Source organism: Danio rerio, chromosome 18, assembly GCF_052040795.2.
Source record: "Danio rerio strain M-AB ecotype USA chromosome 18, GRCz13ab, whole genome shotgun sequence".
Taxonomy (NCBI): domain Eukaryota; kingdom Metazoa; phylum Chordata; class Actinopteri; order Cypriniformes; family Danionidae; genus Danio; species Danio rerio.
The window spans coordinates 1,862,066-1,878,479 of NC_141038.1; the positions used below are offsets into that span (position 1 = coordinate 1,862,066).

Sequence of the window (16,414 nt, forward strand, 5' to 3'; positions counted from 1 at the left end):
GTCAGCAAGTGGGTGGTTTAATGATGACAGAATGCTTATTTTATGCTGGGAAATGACACTAAAAATGAACATTCTAGGGTCAACACATGTTAAGCTCTATTGCAGCATCTGTCAATGATAAACACAGATGTTATTTTGATCCTGAATGCCTGCATTTACACTGTAGGGTGATAAAAAAAACGTTAAGTAGTTTATGTAAAGTAAGATTCAATGTTATAATCCCTGTCCTGAGCATGTTAAGACAATAAACACTGCAATATTTACATAATAAATACAATGGCACCAGAAACAGGCTTTTTACGACAACTAAAAAATAGCAGAATTAATGCTAAACTTATATTTTTTTTGCATTAAGACTTTCAGTATTCATATATTGTGTTACTTAATTTTACAAATGTATAAAAACAAAAGTTTTTTTTCTTATTAGACATGTATTTAAATCTAAATGTTGTTTTATATTATAGTAATAAGAAGTAAAAGTATTCATTACTGTCACAAAGTAATAACTAAAGCCAATAAACACTAATATTTATGTGATACATATAGAAACAAAACAAAATGGATATTTTACATGATTAACACTAATACATGCTGGTTCCACACAATTGATTTTAGCTGAATTAAGTGAACTTATTAGTGCTTACAAATTTAGGTGGATTGGACATAAAACAATTAAGTTGTCCCAAAAAAAAAAACTCAAGAATTGTTTCAACTCATTATAAATAAGTAGCTTGAACAAACAGCAAACATCATTTCTTAGAGTGAACACAGGTCAAAAGACACATTTTTATGACTATAAGTGTTTACAATGATGTCTTTAAGCCCTCATAGAAAGAAAAAAATCATATATTCCCAAAGGAAGTGCATTAACTTTACATGACTTTGAAATACAGGTCATTTTCAGTGTTAATCAACAACACATTACAGATATCACTTCACTTACTGTGAATTATGCAAGTGTGATTTCATTATATTTACTTTCATTATATTTACAGTTATGGAAATGAGCAAATATGCACTCTGATATTGGTGCACACCAAAGAAACCCATTCATTTATTTTCTTTCAGCTTAGTCCATTATTTATCAAAGCTCGCCACAGCGGAATGAACTAACAACTATTCCAGCATATGTTTTACACAGCGGATACCCTTCCAGCGGCAACCCAGTACTAGAAAACACCTATACACAGTCATTCTCACACACACTCAAGCCCTACGACCAATTTACTTCATCAATTCCCCTATAGCGCAGGTCTTTGGACTGTGGGGGAAACCGGAGCACCCGGAGGAAACCCACACCAACTCGGGGAGAACATGCAAACTCCACACAGAAATGCCAACTGACTCAGCCGTGACTCAAACTAGCGACCTTCTAGCTGTGAGGCAACAGTGCTGACCACTGAGCCACTTTACTGCTCTAATGAGAATACAATTGTTTCATATTTTGTCTGAGATCATCTGTGTAATAAGATAAAAGTCATTTAAAGTGTTTTCCGTCAAAAAAGTTTTATGTAAATAAAGTAATTTACACTAGTCAGGACGGAGGAGTATCGCAGTGATTAATAGACATTTTGCCTAAACTTTGTCAATGAAAAGACATTATATATATATATATATATATATATATATATATATATATATATATATATATATATATATATATATATATAATTTTTTTTTATTTTTACTTAATAAACTTCAGTTTGTAAAAACGATTAAGTTTACTTAATCCATTTGTGTTGGGAAAACATGAAGGAATTAAGCTTAAACGTAATTTTTAAAAAATAATAAATAAATAAATAAATAAACAAATAAATAAAAACAACTTAAGTGGTTTGAACATAAAACAATTAAGCTGCCCCAAAACAAAAAAAAATTAAGATTTGAGTTGCTTCGACTCATTTTAAACAAGTAGCTTGAGCAAACAACAAACGGGATTCTTAGTGTAATTGTGTGATTATTACAAAAACAGTTTATATTACATAATTTAATTTAAATTTGACCAAACTTTCTTTACGATTGAATATTAACGCTCTGCACCGTCTAATTGACATTCAGATTAAACAGAAAAAAGGGTTTTATTCTATAAACACAAACACAACTGACATGATTATTGTAGTTTACATTGCAGTACATCATTAAAAAATGACTTTTGCTGCTTGTTCTAACTACTGATTTAAAATGAGTTGAAACAACATAGTTCTAAAGTTTTTTTGGGACAACTTAATTGTTTTATGTTCAATCTACTTTAAGTCGTAAAAACGATTAAGGTTACTTGATCTATTTGTGTCAACATGAATGAATTAAGTTAACTTATTAGCGTTTACAAATTTAAGTTGAGTGAACATAAAATAATTCAGTTGTCCCCAAAACAAAAAAACTCACAAATTGTGTTGCTTCAACTCATTTTAAATAAGTAGTTTGAGAAAACAAAAAAATTACATATTTTACATAAACCGTTTGAAAAAACTTAATATAAATTTGCCCAAAATGACTCCAAGCAAGGATGTTAATGCCCTGCAATCACTGTCTAATTGACATTCAGATACAACAGCATACAGGGAAACACAAGCACAACTGACATGATTATTGTAGTTTACATTGCAATACATCATTAAAAAAAGACTTTTGCTGTTTGTTCAGTGTACTTATTTAAAATGAGCTGAAACAACAATTCTTGATTTGTTTTGTTGAAAACTTAATTGTTTATGTTCAATCCACTTAAATTTGTAAAAACAATTAGGTTAGCTTAACCTATCGGTGTTGGGTCAACATGAAGGAATTAAGTTAACTTATTAGTTTTTACAAATTTAAGTGGATTGAACGTAACATTGTTCAAACTACTTATTTAAAATGAGCTGTTTTTTTGGAACAACTTAATTTTTTTTGTTCAATCCACTTAAATTTGTAAAAACGATTAAGTTAACTTAAGTTTGTAATGGGACATCATGAAGGAATTGTGTAGAACCCAGCATTAATAATAATTGCAAGTGTTTTATATCAACAATGATGAGACAGCAGTGTTCAAACAGTTTGGAGATTCCGGAATCTAAATGTTCGTTACTGAACAAATCATTTCACCTGCATTTGTAACTTTACTGTCAGCAGAGAAACCACAAGTGTTTTATTTTACACTGTAAAAACTGTGATCAATTAGTCCTGACAGCACATAATTAGGTCATTGTAACTTATTAAACTAAGTTAATCAGATTCATACTAACTTTATAAGCTACGCAAGCTGTTTTAAGCCAGAATAACATAATATAAGTACAATGGACTCTTAAAATGTATTTGATTCAGCTTAAAAATGTAAGGCAAGCAGGATTTTTTTACAGTACACTGAAAAAAATGCTGTCAGCAAAGTTGTTGCAAACAATTTATTTGTGTTGAATTTAAAAAAACAAATTTAATTAAGTAATGTTCAACTTAATTTGTTTGTTTAAAATCAGCCCAAATCAATTGTTTACAACCCCTTAACTTAATTTTTTAGTAAATCTAAGAAATCCTTAAATATTCAGTGTATGCAAGTGCTTTTAATTTGTGTGTGTGTGTGTGCATGTTTTATTTTTATACTGCATATCTATGTGACTTCTGCATTTGAATATTACACTATTGTATAAATGTGTAGCCATTTTATCAGATCTTTTGTATCGGGAGTGTTCTGCAATAATAAAAATAAATAAATAAAAATTTTATATATATACACACAGCTTAAATCTAAATTATTTGCCCTCCTGTGAATTTATTTTTCAAATATTTCCCAAATGATGTTGAACAGAATCAGGAAATTTTCACAGTATGTCTGATAATATTTTTTCTTCTGGAGAAAGTCTTATTTGTTTTATTTCAGCTAGAATAAAAGCAGTTTTGAAATTTTTAAAAGCCATTTTAAGGTAAATATTATTAGCCCTCTTCAGGCATATTAGTTTTGGATTGTTTCTAGCCAAAATAAATAAATAAAACTTTCTCCAGAAGAAATAATATTACCTAGTTAAGGTACCTAGTTAAGCCTTTAAATGTCACTGTAAGCTGAATATTTAGAGAAATATCTAGTATCAAATATTATGTGCTGTCATCATGACAAAGAGAAATCAATTATTAAAACGATTATCATCATAAATGCATTGAAGAACATCTCTCTGGAAAAAATATACAGGGGCTGCTTATAATTCTGACTTCAACTGTATATATAAAAATATACAGTTAAATTGAGTGTTGTATTGCATTAAGGTTTGCGTTACGGCTGTGAGGGTGTGTAATTGCTGTGCTGACGTGCAGCAGTGATTAAACACTGTTGGATTAGAGCGTTTTCAGTCATTACAGGCTGTAAGAGCAGCAGAAGAGGGTTTGAGTGTCACCTCTATTAGACTGCAGTCCCGCAGGTCACTGTAATACATCACTGTAATTACACACACTCACACACACACGCCACAAAACCACTTCACTGATGCGCTAATGCTTTCTGGAGGGGATAATAGCAGAAGAGATCACTTCAACCTTAAAGTCTGTAGGAAATCTAATTGACTATTTACTTACTTAATTAGGGCTTCAGATTCATGTGATTCATTATTTTTTTATTAATGCAATCACTGTGATATTGATATACTTGAGCCTTTTGCATATTTTATACACGCCATATTTTGAATGCTGCTCATTTGTAATAGAGAAATAGGTTGTTTTAATGTAGTTGTGTGATCAATACATAAACATTTCATAATAAAAATTTTATATATTTTTTTCAACCGATAAATAAACATCTTTCATGGAAATTTCATCTTGATTTTATCTCTCCATGTTAAATTAAACATAAAAGCTTTTTAAATCCAGTTGTTCTTTCTTTGTCTGCATTTAATTTAATGAATTATTTTTTATATCATTCCCCAAAATACTTCATAATTTAAATCGTAAATCATTATAGTTCACATCACTAGGTTTTAATACATTTTTTTAGCAAATTATTCATCAATTCAAACAGTATGATTTTTAGTATGGTCAATTATTTTCTGATATGTTTTAATAAGCATCAAGAATGATGGCTCATCACTTTCAATTAAATATGTACATAAATAACACTGAATTCAATCATTTTTAATTCAGAAACATTATCAAACTGAAAAATAGATAAATAATATACACACGCACACACACACACACACACACACACACACACACAGTTGAAGTCAGAATTATTAGCCCCTTTTTGAATTTTTTTTCTTTTTTAAATATTTTCCAAATGATGTTTAACAGATTCAGGAAATGTTCACAGTATGTCTGATAATATTTTCTCTTCTAGAGAAAGTCTGATTTGTTTTATTTCGGCTACAATAGAAGCACTTTTTAATTTTTCAAACACCATTTTAAGGTCAATATTATTAGCCCCTTTAAGCTATATATTTCTGATAGTCTACAGAACAAACCATCATTATACAATAACTTGCCTAATTACCCTAACCTGCCTAGTTAACCCTAATTACCCTAGTGAAGCCTTTAAATGCCACTTAAATTTGTATAGAAGTGTCTTGAAGAATATCTAGTCTAATATTATTTACTGTCATCATGACAAAGATAAAATGAATCAGTTATTAGAGATGAGTTATTAACACTATTATGATTAGAAATGTGCTGAAGAAATCTGCTCTCTGTTAAACAGAAATTGGGGGAAAAATAAACAGAGGGGGCGAATAATTCTGACTTAATGTATGTATACACACACGCACGCACACACAATGTCATGATAACAAATGTTTTGGTTACATTATGAAACTATTTTAATCTGTTGATCAGGGTAATTATTTATTGTAATTACACAAAGTTTATCTTAATTTTAGCAAGTTGGATGCATGCTACCATGACATTATTTGTAGTTTGATACAACAAAAATGCTTAAGGCAACAACAATTTTTAAACAGTGCAAATTTTTATTTTTATGCAATTCAATATTTAATGTTTTATCTGATCTTTGACCTATATACAGTACACACACACATACAGTTTTACATATCAGTATGCAGCATAAAGCAACTCAACACTGCCACACTGCGTCCACAACCATCATTACATTCAACTCAACTCAAGTCTTTCTTTCTTTCTTTTTCGAGAGTTGAGCTCAATTTCTTTTTGCCTGCAACATAAATATCTAACAAAGCTTAAATACAATTTGTACAAACAATTAAAGTTACATTGTGCAACTTTAACTGTTTTAATCAGCTGATCAGGTTTCAACTTAATTTTTAAATTCTTGATTAAATATTTTTAGCAAGTTTGATGTAAGTTGAGAGGACTAGAAAAAGCTTATTTCACTCAACTACAGCATTTAAGGCAGCAAGATTTTTTTTTAGAGTTTATTTTCTCAACCGTATACAAATTAAATAATCTAATTTTTACACACATGCACGCACAGTAATTATTGTTACATATATAAAACACAAAAAAGACAACAAATGTTCTTATTTCAAGTTTTCAAACTTAATTTTTCAAGTTATAAAAATTTTACCTTAACATTTTAGCAAGTTTAACTGATTCAAGTTGAGATGACGAGTTAATTTTATTCAACTTAATTTAAGGCAGCACAATTTTTTACAGTGCACTTTTAATGTTTGTACAAATAAAACTTCAGTAAACTGAATGTTTCATCTAATTTTAACCTTCGGAGGAAACCCACGCCAACACAGGGAGAACATGCCAACTCCACACAGAAACGGCAACTGACAATAATAACAAATAATAACAATAGCGGTGGCGCAGTGGGTAGCGCTGTCACCTCACAGCAAGAAGGTCACTGGTTCGAGCCTCGGCTGGGCCAGTTGGTGTTTCTGTGTGGAGTTTGCATGTTCTCCCTGTGTTGTTGTGGGTTTCCTCCGGGGAACTACTGAACTAAATTAGTGTGTGTGTGTGTGTGTGAATGACTGTGTATGGATGCTTCCCAGTACTGGGTTGCAGCTGGAAGGGCATCCACTGCGTAAAACATATGCTGGATAAATTGGCAGTTCATTTCTGATAAATAAAGGGACAAAGTTGAAAAAAAAACAAACAACTGAATAATAATAATAAAACTAGAAAAACAACAACAAAAAAATCTACATTACATGTTTTGGTTTATGTTTTACAACTTTATTTTAAATCAATTAATCAGGTTTAAACAATTTTTTTTTCAAGTTATACATATAGTTTAACTTTTTAAATTTTTTTTAGCAAATCAGATGTATGCAAGTTGAGATGACTAGAAAAAAAAATGATGTCCTTACACAAAAATGTACGGCAGCAAGACTTTTTTTACAGTACACATTTGTAATTTCTGTACAAACAAAACGTCTGTACATGTAATGTTTCATCTCATTTTTAACCCCCCCCCCTCCCCACACACACACCCACACACACTTTTACAAGTCAGTATGCAGCATTGGCACTAAAGGCAACTCTCCTTCACTTTTCCACAACAATATTTACACCTAATCCTGTTTTGCTCGATTTCTTTGTGCACAAAACCTGCAACACAAACATCGAACAATTTTAAACAAAACAAAAACTATAAAACACAAAACTGACACCAGGAACACTCCAACATCAACACTGTGATACGAATACCAGGGCATTTTATAAGAGTCCGTGCGCAGGTGAGCAGCGCCTTGGTGTCTCATGACAAACTCTGTCCAGAAGAGGGCGCTGTCTAACGGCTTTAGCGGAGTGTCCTTATGCAGACTGGACAGTTTCTGCATGTTACTCCTGTAGGATGGATCAATAAGCACTTCCTGTAATGCATCTTTGAATATATTCCGGTTTATGGTTGCGATGTCTAAAACTTTAGCCACGCCTTTATGCTTCATTTTTAATAGGTTGTAATCCTGATCAAACACAAGCGGTAGGCCGACTATAGGAACGCCATGATAGATGGCTTCAAAAACGCCATTGGTTCCTCCGTGAGACACGAACACTCTAGTTTTGGGATGTCCCAGGAGATCATTCTGCGGGAGCCAGTTAACCAGTAGTGTATTGTTGCCCACATTGGCAGGTCTGTCTCCAGTGTATCTCCAGATTACTTTCTGGGGAAGTTCAGCAAAAGCAGCGACTATTTCATCAGCGATATCCATTGGAAGTTGAGCAACTAACGTTCCTAAGGACATAACGATGACGCCGTGCTCTTCAGAACTTTGTAGGAAATCCTCCAGATCCTTTGGAAGTGCTTTAGCAGGGCTGCAATGAAATCCGCCAATGTAGATGACGTTAGGCATAGTCGGCCGAGGAAAGTCAAAAACAAAATCGGCTCTCATAAGCCAAATATCGGCAGCCTGAAATAGCTCAAAGTAGTCCAAACCAGGACCGAATAATCGGTTGCACAAAGCACTATAATGAGGACCAACTGTTCGCCTGTAAAGGAAAAGCCGAACGGCGGAAAACAGCACGTTATATATTCTCTGCGGGAAACTCATGCTATCGGTTAGCTGCGAAAGCGGGAAGGGAACGTAAGACGGAGGAGATGGCGCTATCGCGAAATGCGCTTCTCCATGCACAGTCCACTGGACGTTAAAAACCAAAGGTAGATGTAAATAATGTGCGAGGACCACACCTCCTCCGTTCGCCGGATCCGTCAGCATTATATCGAAGTTCGCCTCTTTGATCTGTTTCATGATCGCGGGCTCCTTCTCAACAATATGGATCACCATCTCACAAATCTTTCTGTGCATTTCTGAAAACTTCTCCTTGAGCTCCATGTCCAGCTTGAAGCGGGTCCAGCGCTGCTCTCGCCTGATCTGCAGCTGTCTAAATATGAAGCTGTGGTAAAACTGGTCATCTCCACCTAGTAAAAACGGTACATTTATTGAGTCATAATGAGGTGATGTTTCTGGGATGTACCAGCTGTCGAGGGCCCGGATCACGGAGATCTGATGACCCCTATGGTGAAGCTCCCCGATCAAAGTGTTCAGGTTCAGCCAGTGACTGCCTTCATGAGGAAACACCAGGATTTTCCCACAATGCACCGGGAGGGTCAGGCTTAGAACGACGATTTGGACCACAAAGATAATATCCATCACAAACACATTTCTGAAAGACATAAACAAACAAATCGTTAATGTTCGTTTATCAGAGAAGCACGTCTCTAATGCAAGTCTGTGGAGTCCAGTGTGTTTTAAGGAAACTGCCCACTGATATGGTAACTTATTACCAGGTCAAACTACAGTTTCCTAATAATTAACATTTTGACAAGTGTGTTTTTGTGCTGGTTATGGCCTGTAGCAAATAAATCAATGACAACAAAACCAACAGCATTTGGGCAGGTCCTCGTATTGCAGAGAGCAGGACTGCACAATATGGTTTCAGCATTGATATCGCAATGTGTGCATCCACAATAGGCACATTGCAGGATATGAACTACATTGCAGGATATGAACTACATTGCAGGATATGCAATGTAGTTCAAAACGGAATAAAAGTAGGATTCTGTAGCGATTTACCCTGCTGTTTCTCCCTTCCTCTGCATGTATCTTTCCTCTAATGTTACCATCGCTAAACTCTAATGTTGTTTTTTTTTTTTTTTTTGCTTTTTTTAGGCGCTTAGGGTGCTTTCACACCGGTGAATTGATTCAGTTGTTCCGAAACAGAGATTACAATTGTTACATTGTTGCTCTTTGCTCTTGGAGCGGTTCGCTTTCACACTGCAAAGTTTCTAAAAGGACCAAAAGAGCTAAAACAAGTCACGTGCGAGTAAACTCTCCTCACATTGGTCAGAGTGTCAGGGTTTACTTTGCAGTGTCTCGCTCAGCTGTCAGGAGAGGTGGTGGTTTGGTGGTGATTGACAGGGTGCACACGCGACGTGTCTGAGGAGAGATGCGGTGGGGAGGGGTGAGAAGGGTGCGTGACGATGCCTATTTGAGGACCGGGAGGGAGACGTGAGATTACCGGGAGATCATCACTCGTTTGCGGGCATCCGGAGACTCGCGAAACTTCCTGCCCTACTCATAATTCTATTACATAATTCTATAATAAATCCTATTACATATCCATAAAACACTGTGATATAACCGCACTCGGATCGGATCGCTTTCTCACTGCAATCCAACTGCTCCAGGGTTCGTTTCAATCTAGCCGAGACCACCTCATTCAAGCGATCTCGGAGCGATTACTTTGGCGCAGAACAGAGCGCGATTGCCCTGTTCACATATGCCAAACGAACCGCGCTAACTGGGCAAACGAGACACGTTCCGAAACAAGTGTAGGTGTAAAAGCACCCTAAAACTCTGCTGGCATCAGTGCTTGAGAGAGGCAGAGTGCATTCACAAGTTCCACAAGATTTGAATTGCGATATTTGACAGTTTCTAGGGAGCCTCTCAGTGTTCAAGTACGGAAATGGAACAACCACAATGCAAATACATGCTTTTCTTGCTTTGCTTTATCTCATTTATAGTCCAAATATCAACAAATTAATTGTACTTGATTTAAGATTGATCAAAATTAAGAGTTTTTCCTTAAAACAAATCAAATTATCTGCCAATGTGGTAAGTAAAATAATGGTTTTCACTTTGAAACATAGATATTTGGACAAGGGACAAGACAAAAATGGAGAAAAAACTTTTCCCCCCCCATAAATTGTATATAAATTTCATATAATACAGCAGTTAAATACAATTCTCTAGCTCCAGGTAAACTATAATTCAGGCTTATTGCATATCCTGGAATGTGACTATTGCTAATGCAAATATTGCAATATTGATGCCAATATGGTGCAGCCTACCTGCTAATGTACTTTCAACCAGATCTAAGAACAAATGCATTAACCTTGTCTTGACAATTAAACTTTAACATGTTATAAAATAAATCAGTTACACATAAAATACGTCAGAGCTAGAGCCACTTCTGTTAAACTTCATCTAGACTGCAGTCAAAACACACAGGCTTAGGTCTAGAAAACCACAACCTCATTTCACAATTACTTTTGCAATCTGACTTCCAGAAAAGAAAAAAACACCCTGTCCCTTCCTGATAAACACATTTTAGCCCACAATCTCCAGCCTGCATGAAAATCTGCTCATAAAAAACACACTACTAATGGATTGTGGAAAGCAGAGAGAGAATTAAGCAGGAAGTCAAAGCTCTGCACCCTGAATTATCCTGTTTCAGATGTGTGTTTGGTCCTGAAGTACTTGATTAACTCTCCCATGAAGGATTGCAAAACAGAACAAGATGTTCCTGACAGTGAATCTCTGTCAGACTAAATGTCTTCTTTAAAATGGCCTTTCATAGGTCACAATGAACTTGACAATAAACTCTTTTTAAGGTCATTGCAAACCCAGGATTGTGTCAGACTTGAAAGCATGCATACTTTAATTACTATGCTAAGTATGCAATATATGGCAGTAAAACAGTCATTACTTGATATAAGAGGCCTACTCTACCACAATGGAATTCATGTAATAAAAGAAAAACTAAAATGAAATCAATTTATATAAATAAAATATGATTTAATACAAACGTTTAATAAAATATCATATTTTATTCTTACATAAAGATTATTAAATGAAATTAAACTAAAAAATTGGCAAAAATAGAAGTTTAAAAAAACAATAATAAAAGAATAAATAATAACAAAAACCTATAAATAATGAAATGCATAGTCATTTAATATAATTCATTAATTATAATAAAGATAATATTACACTAGACCACTTATCAGGGCTGCCAATATTGAGAGGACAAATTACTGTAAATTGCAATGTTATTATGCCGGCAACTAGTTTCTGCAACTCTCACATAGACTTTATACTGCTCAGTGAGCACCGTCATTCAGAAGAGATATCCCAGGATGTCCTTCGAAAATGAGTAGGGGTTTAACCCCGGCATCCTGGCCAAATTTGGCCAATGGCCAATCCTGCCCTGCTAACCATACCCATATCATAACTGGTCTCATCATTATGTCTCTCGACCACTCAGCTGTTGCAATATGCCGTCGTGTCATCCAGGTAGATGCTGCACACTGGTGGTGGATGAGGATATCCCCCCCATTGTGTAAAAGTGCTTTGAGTGTCTAGAAAAGTGCTATAGAAATGTAAGGAATTATTATTATTTTTATTATTATTATTATATTGCAATAGGCGACGCAGTGGCGCAGTAGGTAGTGCTGTCGCCTCACAGCAAGAAGGTCACTGGATCGAGCCTCGGCTCAGTTGGCGTTTCAGTGTGGAGTTTGCATGTTCTCCCTGCATTCGCGTGGGTTTCCTCCGGGTGCTCCGGTTTCCCCCACAGTCCAAACACATGCGGTACAGGTGAATTGGGTAGGCTAAATTGCCCGTAGAGTATGAGTGTGTGTGTGTGTAAAAACGTGCCGGATAAGTTGGCGGTTCATTCCGCTGTGGTGACCCCGGATTAATAAGGGGACTAAGCTGACAAGAAAATGAATGAATGAATGATATTGCAATATGAAATCCATGTCACCAGATGGCTTGAATAACCTGAATATATGCAAAGAATTATGCAATGTTTTAGAAAAATTGCTGTGATTTTGTAGGGGAGAGCATCTGTGAAAAACATAATTGACCAGACAAACACAAAAAAAGATACAACAATTTAATGAAATGTGCACATTTTAATCGGTTTTTAATCATTTTTAGTATTATTACCTTCTGGTCGATGCTACAGAGCACTGTGCACCAAAACAGCCTGAAACAGAAACTTCCCTCAGGGAATCCATCTCATGAACACTTGATGATAGTATTTGTGAAACTATGTGCACCTTTTTGACTGTGTATTAGTCCATCTGTGCCTTCATGTGTGTAATGTGTATTTCCTTGCGTATTTAATGCCTTTCACATATTTATTGTCTTTTTTATATTTGTCTTCAACACTGCTTTCACGTTTTCACTTTTCACGTTTTCACATCAACAGTGTTGTTTTGTTTCATTGTATTTTGCACTGTCTGGAGCCAGCAGCTAAGATTTTTACTCATCATAGTACACATGCTGCTGCTGATGCAAGAATAAAAGTGATTTGAACAAACATCACTACTTTTTATACACATATACACTTATTTAACAGGATACTTCATATGCCAATTTGCACATGACAGATGCATACATACCGTTGCATTAATATACCTGCACATACACTAGTCAGTTTGTATATTTGCATTCAGTATTTACTTCTGTTTTTAAAATGTATTTATTATCTGTTTTCTGTCCCATCTCTGCACTGTAGAAGCTGTCACCAAAACACATTCTTTGCATATGTGAACATATCTGGCAATAAAGCTCTTTCTGATTTCTTATACTTGTTTCTTTTATTTTTGTTTATGTGCAGCACTTTGAATAACCATCGTTTACGAAATGTGCAACAGAAATAAACTTGCCTTGCCTTTCTATATCTCTGGGAAGTCATAATGGTAGTCAGACACGACAAGGATAATTGAATAATCAAATAAATTAAAATTAATACTCCACAGTAAATTAACACTTTACGGTTTTAACCATAAAAAATCAATTGCAATCTTATATACTTTCTTGTGCACATTTTTTCTTACAAAAAAGCTTTATAATTTTACCGGCCACTTTATTAGGTACACCTGTTTAACTGTTTATTAACGCAAATTTCTAATCAGCCAATCACATGGCAGCAGCTCAATGCATTTAGGCATGTAGAATGAGCATCAGAATGGGAAAGAAAGGGGATTTAAGTGACTTTGATCGTGGCATGGTTGTTGCTGCCAGACGGGCTGCTCTGAGTATTTCAGAAACTGCTGATCTACTGGGATTTTCACTCACAACCATCTCTAGGGTTTATAGAGAATGCTCCGACAAAGGAAATATCCAGTGAGTGGCAGTTCTGTGGGCGCAAATGAGGTCAGAGGAGAATGGCCAGACTGGTTCCAGCTGATATAAAAGGCAAGAGTAACTCAAATAAGCACTCGCTACAACCGAGGTCTGCAGAAGAGCATCTCTGAACACACAACACGTCCAACCTTGAGGCGGATGGGCTACAGCAGCAGAAGACCACACCGGGTGCCGCTCCTGTCAGCTAAGAACTTTCTGCTGACACATTCGGATGCTCGGCTCAGAATTTGGCATCAACAACATGAAAGCATGGATCCATCCTGCCTTGTATCAGTGGTTCAGGCTGGTGGTGGTGGTGTAATAGTGTGGGGGAGATTCTTGGCACAGTTTGGGTTCATTCAAACCAATGGAACACTGTGTCAATGACACAGCCTACCTGAGTACTGATGCTGACCTTGTCCATCCCTATATGAGCACAGTATCTCCATCTTCTGATGGCTACTTCCAGCAGGATAACACCATGTCATAAAGCTCAATCATCTCAGACTGGTTTCTTGAACATGACGATGAGTTCACTGTACTCAAATGGCCTCCACAGTCACCAGAGCTCAATCCAATAGAGCAGCTCTGGGATGTGGTGGAACGGGAGGTTGGCATCATGGATGTGCAGCTGACAAATCTGCAGCAACTGTGTGATGCTATCATGTCAATATGGAGCAAAATCTCTGAGGAATATTTGCAGTACCATGTTAAATCTATGCCATGAAGGATTAAGGCAGTTCTGGTGGCAAAAGGGGGTCCAACCCGGTACAAGTAAGGTGTACCTAATAAAGTGGCCAGTGAGCGTATATTTCTAGTAAGCCTTAATGGCAGGACAGATATTGAACAATCAAATTGAAAAGCAACCTTTGACAAACCTAAGCTATATATGTATATATATATATATGAGCAATTCCAGCGTTATGGATGTGACATTTGCAGTGAAAACTCAAAACATGAATTCATATAGAAAGTATACGTTAACATTATATCGAAAAATCTGTTTATATTTTTCAAAACAACTCGCCACAGAGTTATGGGATCAGAAAAATATCAATCTGTAAACCCTTTTTATATTTTAAATGAGAAAAATGTACATGCGTTATGGATGTGACAAAAAAAGTCTGCGAGTTTACTGTCTACAACAGACTTTGTAGAAATTCTTTCAGTTAAACTGCACAACACAAAAGAAACAATGCTAATCAACATATATAAGTCGCCTCACTATATAATTAAAATTATTGATTTTATTTTATTTGACATTTTTGCAGGTATGTGGAAAAAGTGTCGTTATGGATGTGACACTTTTCTGTTATGGATGTGACAGCTGTGAAATTGCCACTTGTGTGATTTTGGCAAATTAAATATAATAGTTTGAAACACTGACAGATACATTTATGAGTATTTTTAGAGTGCTGTAAAACACTTGCTTACACAAAAAATGTAGAAATGGTTACTCTATTTTGGTGAAAACTTAATAATTTTTCATGGCAAAGTTGACATTTGCATGGAATTGCTCATATATATATATATATATATATATATATATATATATATATATATATATATATATATATATATATATATATATACACACACACACACACACACACATACACACTGTTTTATGTACCTTTAAACTCATAAAAACCATGCGATTTTCAAACGTTAGCGCAACAGTGGTTAACATTTGAAATGCTGAATCGACATATTGTATAGCCATAACACTTATTTGTCTAGGGTTTGCATGGTGTTTTTGCTCGAGGTAAACAACTATACACGAGGGTGACAGTTCAGTTCTGTTCAGAGAAAAGTGTAATGTACTTCCGGAAGCGAAGAAATACTCATCTCACTTTCAGTGAAACAAAAGTCTTTCTTCCTGGAGGAAAAACACGGAACAGAGTGTTCAACTGTACACAGCTAATAAATATACACTGACATTAACAGTCCACACAAACAAACAAACGACTGGTTAGCTAACAAAGCGGAGCTCATTTCTGACGACACGATAAACGTTTGACGAATTTTAACTGCATGTGCATGTCCACAATTGAATGTGTGTCATAGCTGTTGTGATTTCTAATAAATGAAATAAAAAGACTTACATGTATTCGAGCAAGGGGACGGTGTAGCAGCGAGCTCGTGAAACGCGCTTCTTGTTTGGGTGGGAGGGGGCGTCGCTCATGAATATTAATTACTGTAAATTCAAGATGATTGGACACTTTCTTGAAGCGTCAACGCCAGCGTCGTTACTATTCATAGGGGTTTATTATTATTATTATTTTTGAACAAATAAGTACTTTTTTTTCAGTAGCCTAACTTAAGCCACTGTCCAAAATATCTAGTTACTATCATCATCATCATTATTATTAATTAGAACAATTACAGTCATGTTGAGATACAAAAGTCTGCCATGTCAGCTTTAAAACGTGAATATGTTTGTTTATACATTAGTTTCAACTGATTTAACTTTTTATGATGAGTTCTAATCCGCATGATTTGACCAGGAACACACTAGCCATATCCTACTACTAGACCATTTTTGCAGTAAGCGCAGTGGGATGAATTTTTTTATTTTTTTCACAAAAACAATACAAATGTATACATATTTGTATTAAACA

General features: G+C 35.2%; 1 protein-coding gene across 4 annotated transcripts; it reads right to left on the reverse strand.

Annotated features, from left to right (window-relative positions):
* Positions 1-5,898: 5,898 nt before the first annotated feature.
* On the reverse strand, positions 5,899-15,959 carry ugt5f1 (UDP glucuronosyltransferase 5 family, polypeptide F1). 4 transcript variants are annotated; one of them, XM_087291415.1, is made up of 3 exons: positions 15,899-15,959; positions 7,417-9,039; positions 5,899-6,685 (listed from the first exon to the last, which is right to left on the reverse strand). In XM_087291415.1, exon 2 carries the CDS (start codon positions 9,024-9,026, stop codon positions 7,449-7,451), a length of 1,578 nt encoding a protein of 525 aa, XP_087147541.1. In that variant the 5' UTR covers positions 9,027-9,039; positions 15,899-15,959; the 3' UTR covers positions 5,899-6,685; positions 7,417-7,448.
* Positions 15,960-16,414: the final 455 nt, after the last annotated feature.

Excerpts from the sequence above, each read along its gene's own strand:
- ugt5f1 (XM_087291416.1), bottom strand. The coding sequence starts at position 9,050 with ATGTCTTTCAGAAATGTGTTTGTGATGGATATTATCTTTGTGGTCCAA.